This window comes from Oncorhynchus mykiss, chromosome 23 (assembly GCF_013265735.2).
Source record: "Oncorhynchus mykiss isolate Arlee chromosome 23, USDA_OmykA_1.1, whole genome shotgun sequence".
Classification (NCBI taxonomy): Eukaryota; Metazoa; Chordata; class Actinopteri; order Salmoniformes; family Salmonidae; genus Oncorhynchus; species Oncorhynchus mykiss.
In genome coordinates, this window is record NC_048587.1 from 22,866,974 (window position 1) to 22,878,724 (window position 11,751).

The 11,751-nt window shown below is 41.8% G+C and overlaps 1 protein-coding gene across 1 annotated transcript in view; it reads right to left on the reverse strand.

Annotated features, from left to right (window-relative positions):
• LOC110502455 (B-cell lymphoma/leukemia 11A) overlaps positions 1-3,852 on the reverse strand; it is a 54,569-nt gene extending 50,717 nt beyond the window's left edge. The window contains exon 1 of the mRNA XM_036959945.1: positions 3,350-3,852. Within this exon, the coding sequence (XP_036815840.1) occupies positions 3,350-3,404 (55 nt within the window). The 5' untranslated portion in view covers positions 3,405-3,852. The remainder of the gene's footprint in view (positions 1-3,349) is intronic.
• Between the last annotated feature and the right edge of the window lie 7,899 nt (positions 3,853-11,751).

The window sequence follows — 11,751 nt, forward strand, 5'->3', positions numbered from 1 at the left end:
GCTTAACTCGTTTTAAAGTTGATTTTGTCACACGGGGAGTGTCGGTCTTGTTGTACACGGACGACGAGCTGTGTGAATGAGATATTTTACCACAGAGGGAGGTTTAACAGGAGTCTCGGTAGCCTACTATTGAGCGGCTCATGGTGTTTGAAATCTTTCGCTCTAAGGTGAGAGTAGCTCTCCTTTAGCTTCTTAATGGGTAAGCATCTTGACCTTCTTTACTAAGCTGCCAATTTCACATTTTAATTAACCTAAAACCACTGAGAATCAAAAAATAGATTTTAATTTGTAGTGGCTGATGATTGGAAGGAATGTTTGATAAAAGAGATAGCATCCTGTGAACTGAGGTTAAATGTATTTCCGCCCAACCTAGAGACAGATAGAGAATAGATAGAGGGAAATAGTGTGTGTGAGAGAGAGAGAAAAAACGAGAGAGAGAGCGAAAGAGGGAGAGAGAGAGCGAGAGAGAGAGAAAGAGGGAGAGAGAGAGAGAGGGGAATGTAGAGTAGCTCCCAGCGCGCGAGAGGAAATATGATTTGAACGAGCAATCCTACATGACATCTGCGAGCGAACTGGGACATAGAGATAACATGTGATAAATTCTGGCGGCCGGTTACTACCTTTAATTTAACGTCAGGTCAACCACCAGAACGGCCAGGGTTATACAACAACCCTGGGCATTAAATTCACTGGATAAAATCAAATGAAAGCAGACTAAGCCCCCACCTTAAACTTGAACTGAGAGTAGATTTCAGAGTTACATAATGCATCGTTGGTTTCCATTTTTTTTAAATGGACAAACAACAAATGTAATCCCAAAGTCTAACACCTTTTTTCATGACGATATCATTTGATTGCATATTTGTTTTTGTTTCATGAGCATTTGCACGTACTTACACCATACACCATATCTTGCCGACTACACTGAACTGCTTTTAATGAAATTGAAAGGGAAGAGAAACAGACCCTGGACATATATTTTTGAACATTTACATATTGTGCATAATAGCACTTCCACACTACATTTCCCCTCCTAAACCAAATATGATGCTATCAATATCACGTTAGCACAAATGTAGGTTGCATCAGAGCAGCAACACTGAGCCAAATTATATTGTATTCCTATTAAATGTGTGGGATAAACATGATTCGTCACTAATTCAATGTAGCGTGGCAAATCAATAAAAAGAAGATGAAAACTGTTGTGGAACAATTGTTTTCTAACAGGCTATATGAAAATGAATTAATTAATGCATTTGAAGCGAATTTCATTCTGCATGATATTAAAACAACTGTAATTCCTGCTCAATCAGAAAAAAACGAGGTGTGTTGTTGTTGACGCACAGCCCATGAGAATAAAAGCTGGTAAACATTAGTAGCATATCTCTTCTCCGACTTCTGTAAATTCCATTACATTTCAAGGGGTTTTATTAGTTTACCATTAACACTAATGATCGCCTTCCTTATATGAAGGAAATATGGACAAATATATCATTTGGGCATAAGCCTGTTCGTCCTATTACTGAAAATTTGCTCAAAAAGCTACAATTCTAACCTTCATTTCAAGATCCATCATATAATTCGGCCTACCTTTCGTATGAAGACGTTTTTTATTCATTTCACCTTAAATACATATATTTTCATTGTAAAATAGGACGTCCTCTACCCGTTCCAACGGTATAAAAATAGGTCTGAATCTATAGAGATTTGTGCCTTTAGATTTAACAAGATATAGGCCTGCAGAATGTTGACATTTGTAATGACATTTGTTTAACTTCTATAGCCCTGTAGGGAAACAAAAACAGTGGATTCGAACCTGGAGAGTAAATAGGACACGGGGGCCGTATACCTTATGCGTTTCCCTGTATTCTAAACATATCATCAAATATGTAGATTGAGATGGCGGTGAAATTGATCAGGTTCAAGTTCACATCCAGTTTCTGATCGTCGTCTGCCTCCTAGCGACGAAATTCCGACAGGAACAAAAGTCTGGCCATGCAGCTGGTCTGTATGCCCCCTGGTTGCATTGAGACCCAGATATATGGCTATGTGGCCACTCGACTAAATGCGGAAACCTAGTAATGCCGCACGATACAACACAATGTTACAACAACGTGGATCTGTGTAGGGCACGTTATCGCATATAACACCATTCGAGTGCTACTGAAGAAAGGGTTGTAAAGACGCATACACCGTGTAGCAACATCGGTCATTGGGCTGGCTACCTTGGCCATTCTTCTAGTTACAAACGCATATAGCTGCCTGCTGCTTGTAAACACTGTAAACATGGTGTAATGTTTTCAAACGAAATCAACGAACAAAGGCTCCATATCAAAATACATGTGCGCGTAATAGAGTTTTCCATCAGAATATTTCAACTTAAAAAAAAGTGTCATTATTAAAAATGTTCGTTACATTGTTATTACCTTCTAAATAACATGACAGTGTTATTCTAGTATTGTCTTACCTTCGGGTTATGAACTGCATGATAAATTAAAACAAATGGCTCCAAATATGGGTTTGTAAAAAGCAGGAAGAAAAAAATTAAATATAAAAAGCGTGGCTCCTGTTGCTCTTTACAAAAGCACCCAATTTTACTAGGCTACTTGAGAAGCATAGCCTATAATTCCTGCCACTATACCAGAACACCTTACAGAATCAATGTAGGCTAAACACTACAATCCATTTGATAAGGATATTTGGACAAGCAGGGTACAAATAGGCCGTTATTGACCTGATCTATTTCGACTCTGTTGGCAGATGAGCTACACGCGCATGCACGCGGTGCCTGTAAACAGCCGGACACGAGATTTTTCCCAATCAAAATCCACTTCTAGTTTTTTGAAAACCTTCCAAAAATAGCACGAGAGGGGGGAAACCTGCCACGATCCAAGACAGGCACCGATACCGGAAATTCCGTGCGATATTCTACATAGCTCCGCTTAAAGAAAAGGCTAAACTCATAGGCTCCGCGTACCTTAACGTAGCCTATGCACTTTAGTGGCTGAGGCAACCGGGGCACTAAAGCCAGTGCAGTGCGTATGAATGTAATTCCATTCTCGCTGCAAACTTCTCCGATTTTCTCAGAGATGAAAGCTGGATCAAACTTTTCTCTTTCAGCTTTGGGTGGGATATGCTTTGCGCGCATAGGTATTTTACCCAGGTAGATTATCGCCAGGCTTTCACGGTGAAGTCCACTTGACTGCGGGTCCGTGCTGTCCAGTGTCCAAAGTGCCCATGAGAATCACGCTCCTGGTAACCCATTTTCCGCTTTTCTGAATGGAACCGGTATTGGGCTGGGTAGAAAGGAGTGTGGTAAAAGTAGAAATGACAATGTAGGTGTACTTACGCGAAAAATCCCTTTTGCTTAAGTGTTGGGGTTTGCCTTGCTTGCGGCGAGACATGGTGGCTGGTGGCGGCGTTCAGCTCGGTTCACATCGGGAGAGCCGGGTTAGAAGGGAGACTCCAGAGAAAATATCTTCATCAATGCCTTTGATATCCAAAATAAATTAGAAATAATACAACGATGGCGCAGGGAAGATGTATAGTGGGATCGCCGTCATGGCTTTTTTGAAAATAGAGCGAGAGAGAGATGGAAAATGGCAAAAGCCCCCCTGAGCTGCAAGTTCAAGTGCGGACGTGACGTTTCTGCGAACTTGAACGTCAGGAGATGGATGGACACAGACATACAAAACATGGGCAGGGCGAAGCGGCAAAGTGGGAGGAGGGAAGGGAAATAACAAAACCAATGGACACTCATTAGGGGCTGGACATGAAAAATAGACCCGGAGAAGCCAATGGACAGAGAGATCAGGGGGCCGGACAAGCGGCATTTGGGGGAGGTAGTGTGTGATCGCAAGGGAGAGAGAGAGGGATGTCTAATGAAAGCAATGTGCACTGTGTGTGTGAGAGGCGGGGGGGGGGGGGGGGCGAAGGAAAACAGCAAGAAAATCCAATGGACAGGAGCTCGGAGGGGGCCGGACATATGCTGCATGCGGGGAGGGAAAGAGAAAAAGAGAGAGAGAGAGAGAAACACGGAGAGACGTTTAACAGATGAAGTCGCAGTGGTGGACATTGTGGAGCCATCAAATCAAATTGTATTGTATTGGTCACATACACATATTTAGCAGATGTTATTGCGGGTGTAGCGAAATGCTTGTGTTCCTAGACCCGACAGTGCAGTAGTATCTAACAGTGCAGTAGTATATAAAACAATTCACAACAATACACACGAATCTAAAAGTAAAATAATGGAATTAAGAAATATATAAATAGTAGATCGGAGTAGCATTGACTAAAATACAGTAGCATAGAATAAAGTATATACATATGGGTTGAGTAAAGCAGTATGTAAACATTAGCCATGTGGTAGAAAGAGAAACATTTCTAGTCACACTCTGTGTGTGTTTGTGTGTGTGTGTGTGTGTGTGTGTGTGTGTGTGTGTGTGTGTGTGTGTGTGTGTGTGTGTGTGTGTGTGTGTGTGTGTGTGTGTGTGTGTGTAGAATAGGAGAAAAAAGGATAAAGGGCAAAGGGCTATTGAAACGAACGAAACGGAGCGTAAATATCGGGTTGCATGAACAGGACAGACTGGTTCTGGAAAGAGGGCACAGGGTTTGAACCTTAAGCGCGAGCACAGGTACAGAGAACCATCCCGGGACCAAACATTTTTTAAGTCGTGGAAACAAGAGAGGTGTCCAATCCGTTCTATACCGATGTATGAATACAGAGTTGGGTTTTGGGCTCAGTGGGCAAGGTTAGCGGGCACTATAGGGTACAACTTCGAGACTATATGCTTTCTGTGCAATCCAAACTCCTTGACGAACAGAACGTGGGAGTATGCCCATAAGCGCCTTTGTAGGCTAATAAGTTTCAGATGTGTTTCAGGTTGGACCGGTGGTTGGGGGAGGGGGTGTAAATACTCACATAATGGGGGTTTGGTAATATAAAACGAGCTAAACACCGCCCGTGCAGACTAAATAACGACACCATAAGAAGACATCATGCAAATAAAAAATGCAATGACAAGATGGGGCTGTGCGCGGGGAGGGTGGAGGAAAGGAGAGAAACAGACTATAGCGAGCTATAGCTGAAGTGTGACTAGACAGCGACTGAAGCATAAGCACAGGATAGGAGTGAAGAACCGCGCGCCAGGCAAGTGCTGCACACACGGACCTGGGACACAGAGCATTCATTATAGGACGGAGAAAAAAACAAATATAAAGAGAGCGAGAGAGAGAGACACGACCCGGAGTGGTGGAGTTCAACGTCAACGTCGACGAAAAAAAATGTATAACCAGTGAGTGAAATATTTTACAGGTTGCGACTAGTTGTTCGTTGCGCGCGGACGAGGCGCCTGGTGTGCTGTGGTGCATATGGGAGGACTGAAGGCTAAGCTTACAGGCTGTGTTATGACGGGGCGTCAAAGTTCAGGCGCTGATAAAAGAGGCTACAGACGATTCCTAATTCCGTTGAACGACAGCATGGACGCAGCAGATACAAATCCTATGTTCAATTGTTATATAGCCTTGTTATATAGCCTTTGGCAATAACAATATTACAGCACATTGGAGTTGTATTTTATACAGACCCAAGGCTGCTCGGTCGAATTGTCTTTTTCGTGTACACGCAAGGAATACAAAAACCGTCTCTCACCATCAGAATGGTGGACTCTCCACACATGTATTTTTACGCAAGCAATCAGGACTTAAAAACATGCAATACCAATTGTAACAATTATTTGTAAATATGCAAATTCTCCACTTTTCTGATTTGTACATAATTGACCAGTGACCATTCCAGATTCCCCCTATATAGTGCTGAGAGCGCGGAAGAGATGAGAGGAATTATCTGTGACTGTTATAGAACAATCTCAGTTTTCCACGGTCCCCAATTTAAAGATTCGCCATTGATACCTTTAAATGCACTTCTCAACGTCTGTTTGGCGTCATTTTCGTCCAATTACGCACAATGCCGCCTCTTTGAGACTTGTTCTGGAACGGACAGAATTGTAATAGTAATCGAAAGTAAATATCAAAAAAAGGAACAGCTATAAATTGAGAATTGTTTAATGTCTAAATAACCGTTTTAAACAGTTGGATACTTAATGCAATAGTTTGCCATTTAAACTAATCCAATCTTGGCCATTTATCCTAAGGAGTTTTAAAATGAATATATTTTTTATTCTGTGAATTTATGGCTGATATTTAGCCAGTTCCAATTGTCTCAGTCTTGTATATAGCGGGACATGATTGCCTGATCCACAAGGTGGGCTAATCACAATGTACCATTGACCTAAATCAAGTGGATGTGATGCTTGTGTCCCTACACTGGCGTATATAGGACTTAATACTGTTGGGACACACTTTTAATTCCCTTGATGGACTTACCTTGAATGTCGCTGTAATTATTTGAGGACACTGGCATGCATTTAAGATCAGGCTTTACGAGCATGGTGCAATGGTTAAAATAAACAAAGTTACAAGGAAATTCACTTGTGGCCTTAACTACGATTGTGTATCCTACTGTTTTCAATGAATACATATCGATATAAAATAGGGCAGTGAATATCATCGGGATCATTCATTAAGCAGCCTGTTATGTTACTATACAGTCACAGCCGGCCACCACTGCCTCTTCAACTTGGTAGCATTCACTGATATCCTTCACTCATAGGCTTCACATTGATTCTTATCTTAGTGTGGACCGCCCACCATATAGCATCCCAATGGTTGAAATGCAGATTTGTAGAGACATTTCCCACAATAGCGTTGAAGAACAGCATCCTAAAGGTGTAAACAAGTTGAAAAGATGAACATGCTAATGTTTTTTGTTGTTGTTGTTGTTAACAATTTGGATTCATATCGATTCCCACCCCAAACTGCCACAATAAAAAAAAACTAACGCCACTTTATAGGCCTACTGTATAAGTAATTATAGTATTTCATGGACAACGCGTTTGTAAACTGTTGAGGAGTCTAGGCTACTGTCGGTATGCGTAAAAGGTCTTGTGGGGCCCTCGCTTTATACATCCATATTCTAAGGCACAGAGCGCTGACCTTGACCTCTCCCTACACCCCACTCCATCTGTTTGCCACAAATAATGTTTTTCCTTTTTTCTCCCCCTAACCCCCTCTCCCCACCCCTACCCTGCTCACTCAAGGCGGACATTGATCAAAGCCAAAGAGGCTACGACTCGTGCAGGAGGGAGCCCGGGCCGCGATAATCTCAATATGCAAATACCGTGCCCAATTCCGTCATAAATCAGTCAGGCGGTGTTAATGCATTAGAGATATCCATGTAGCACCACACTGCATGGATGCATGGACTGACATGTGCGTGTGTGTGTGTGTGTGTGTGTGTGTGTGTGTGTGTGTGTGTGTGAGAGAGAGAGAGAGAGAGAGAGAGAGAGAGAGAGAGAGAGAGAGAGAGAGAGAGAGAGAGAGAGAGAGAGAGAGACAGACAGACAGACAGACAGACAGACAGACAGACAGACAGACAGACAGACAGACAGACAGACAGACAGGCAGGCAGGCAGGCAGACAGGCAGGCAGGCGGGTTACCATGTTCATTTACTATAAGTTTTCGTAGACTTGTGTTTGAAGGGAATTCATAATAAATAATGGCTATTGACCAGTGATCTCAATCTATTTTAATCAAAAAGAGAAATACAGAACACTCCCTTTTTGTATTTTAGCCTAACCTAATGCAAACGAATAATATGTTATAAAAAAAACTCTAAATCATGTGCGTGCATAGCCTACTCTCCACGTGCGGGAGCCCCGAAGAAATTGAGTGATTGGGCTCTCGGGCACATTTCAATATATGGAAATGACCAGAGGTTCGCGCAATAAATCAGTGCTCAATATACACAACACATTCTCTGTGTCTCTTCATGCTTCACTCTACCCATTTTTCTTGGACTGTCCAACCGCTTCTGCTACGAAGGATATATATATATATTTTTTTTAACCTTTAGACAAGTCAACAAATTCCTATTTAGAATGACAGCTTACCCCGGCTAAACCCTCCCCTACGGAACTCCCGATCAAGGAAGTTTGTGATATAACCCGGGATCGAACCAGTGTCTGTAGTGACGCCTGTAGCACTGATATGCAGTGCATTATACAGCCTTGTCTTTAAACGTTGGAGTTATGACATCAGAGGGCATATCTACAAGCACATTTTGGCAAATCTGTAGAACATTCATCGTGAGAAGTGCATGCAGGCCTACACAAATAGGTTATGCATAGATTTTTGGGGGTTGTTTTACATTCTATCTGTATCACCAAGAATAACAACAATATGGGTTTACAAGTGATACCTAAGATACTTCTGGCTCTGTACTGGAGTTAGTTCACTCGTTTTCAGTCCAGGATAATCATCATTTTATGTCTAAAAAACAACTAACAATTAAGTTGTTTCACTTTGATAAGAGCCCAAAAAAAAGTAATCCCATGCGCGATGCGCCAGGAAAACACTCACAACCCACTTCAATGTGTTGGTGGTGGGTCTTTACGCACACAGGGCTCCACGCGCGGTCAGATGTAGAGGAGAGGGCATTCTGGAAGGGCTACCTCAAAAGGAACATTTCAGCCAAAATGCACCCCCCCCCCCCTCCTTCCCCCTGTCTCTGTCTCTCTCTTGCTCTCTCTCTTTCAGCATTGTCCTCTCCCAGCAAAGAGAATGGAAGTTTCTCTTTACAAATCAGAGAGAAAACCAGGGAATTAGCTCAAAATCCGAGCCTTACCTTGTCCGAAGAATATCAAGCTCTGCTCGTCGAGGCATGATTCCCAGCTTTACAATTAATATTAATGACTAGATTTCACAATGTGCCATTATCACACCGAGAGATGGGCGCGCATGCCGCCCAGGCTTCGGCAGGTATTAGATACAATCTGAAGGATTATGCGGCTATAGGCCAAATGATCACCCTGAGCTCCCATTCTCTCCTTCTCGCTCCCAGTGTGTGTATGTGTGTGTTTGTGTGTAAAAAAAATGTTTTGCAACATCCGTGCGTACCATCACACAAACCACACACAGGCGCAAAACTCGTCAAATGAATGACATAACTCGGGCGTTAATGGAAACGGACAGGTTTCCTATACCACAAACGCCCATCTCCCTCGGACGGGCTGCGGATACCACCCAGAAATCTGCGACAATCTCGGCGTAATGCATGACCATGTTTATGGCTGTAGTAGTTAATAAGTCGGTGTTAATTTTACACTGAACGCTTGTTATGATGATAAATGGGGAGGCCGAGATGATCCACGTGGGACATCAACCGTTTATTTATCTGTTGAACGGAGGCCTGCCTCCTATGTCAGTGCAATAATGTTAGTTGCGTAGAACTGAAATACCGTGACGGACGTTTAACCAAGAGCTAAGCGCACACCCTTGGCATTCTGACTTATGATACCCCGGACACAAATGTTCAAACGTGGGCTCCACATCGCAATCCCAGTCTCTTTAAAAGTTTAGCGCACGAGTTTTCCTTTATAGGCTACTAACTAGCCTATTGTTTGTTGTACTTTCAAAATTTGAATTCGTCACGGAATTCTGTATGGCCTAAAATAAAATCACACGTTTCTCATAACCAACTTTTAGGTTCATCTAAGTAATAAATAACAAGCCAAAGCCTACCAGTATTCATATATTCACAAACATAAAAGTAAGCGATAGCCCACACGGTAGGCATAATATATTCACTCCTTGAAACGTATCTAGATACAGACTATGCCATTTGTCAGCTTTGACTCGCTTTGAGGCGGCCATGGCATTGGCATGACATCCACAATCATGGACTCAGACGCCCTCTAGCGTCAACAATCAATAAATCACAGATGCATGGTCAGTCCAGTCCAAGAGCTCCCACTTGTAATTGGCAGCATACTGCAATATTCTAGACCATAGACAATTTCCTGGTTTTACTCCCCGTGGGAGACTTGTACTATGAAGACTTTGAACATTGGTAGGTCTTTATCCAAATTAGAGTTCTTTGCTAGGAGACATTTGAGATCTATCGAAATTCCAATGTTGATGCTCAACTCCTCCTCTTTAGCCTTCGTCTACTCCATCTACAGGAACAAATACATCGATTGAAATAGAATGTATAATCATGGGAGTAAGATTATTTCTAAACAAGGTTAAGTAGGCTAATGTAAAAGAACAACGAACACGGCAACTTCAAATGGAGAATCTGAGAAAATGTTAATGAAAATGTCTACAGGCCTACATGTTGCATCACCTGTTTCAACTACTATTTTAAAAATTATGACTAGTTGGAAAACATCATGTTTGAACTAGGCTAGGCCTGCAGTTTACAGTGTTTTGCAGAATATATGACAATTGAATTGATGCAGTGCGTCAGGACATAGGTCAATATCATTTGTATTCCTGAAAAAATGAGTAGTGAATTGAAATGTCAATTTATTGATGTGGAGGGAAATCCTCATATAATCCGCAGTTTTATTTACGAAATTGTTCAGTTTTTCTTTTCTTTTTTTTTTAGACCTGAAAGGTCAGACCAATACATAGTTAAGCTACGGTTATTGAAAGACATGAACACCATCTTCGATACTTATTTGACAAACGGATAAAACTCATATTCTCGGGAAACAAAACCTCCCCTCTATTTGTGTTGTGTTAGGCCTATGTTGTCGTTGTAGCTATAAAGACATCCGGTTTTTCTATGTGAAGCTCGACACACAAAAGGGCTGATCATGCAGGTGCAAATTAGTCTGCTCTATTACATGATCGTGATTTATTTATCTAGGCTAATTTATATTTCCGTGTATATTATTATTATTAGACTATTATTATTATTATTATTATTCTGCCTATTATTATTATTATTATGCTATTAATCATGTTTTTTTTTATTTTATTGACAATCTGTCCTCAAAATAGGCTAAGCATGTCACCAGACAGTGGAACTGTGGATTGTCTCTCCCTGTCAAAGTAAATGAATTCCAACTGTTTGTCCTCTTATAGCCTGCGTGGCGTTTATTACCTTCAGACAGATGAATGGGACACACGTCAGAGAACTTAGTGATACATCATGTATTTTTAATTAATATCAATAGAAGAAACCCCAAGACATAACCCGCTATCTAATTTGATTAAACTGTGTTTAAGGTGAGTGGAAGTCTCTTACCGGCGAGTGGTGTAGTAATGACTCGGCGGGTGTTACACCGGTCTAACGGACTCCCAGAGAGTTTAACTCGGCGGGTGTTACACCGGTCTATTTTAATGATCTAACGGACTCCCAAAGAGTTTAACTCGGCGGGTGTTACACCGGTCTATTTTAATGATCTAACGGACTCCCAAAGAGTTTAACTCGGCGGGTGTTACACCGGTCTATTTTAATGATCTAACGGACTCCCAGAGAGTTTAACTCGGCGCTGTTCAAATGATTAACAGGGACGAACAATAGCATTCCTTCTGACATGATTCTTAATATCCGTCATATAGGCACAGCCGCCCGCCCACTGCCCATGATATCTGTTTGGGTGATGTGCAGGCGCATGTGCACGTTGTCTATAATAACAATTTATGTAGCACGCAAAAGGTCAGAGCGCAAGGAAAGATCGGGTAGAGAACATTTGGTATAGGAAAAATGTAAACTGCTATGAAGGAGAAACTTCATGTCAATCAAAAAGTGATATAACAGATAAATAAGTTATTGCAGGATGGTGTCTTACACCTATTTAAGGAGAGTGGGTTGTTAGGACTCGGTCTAACTGTTGCAT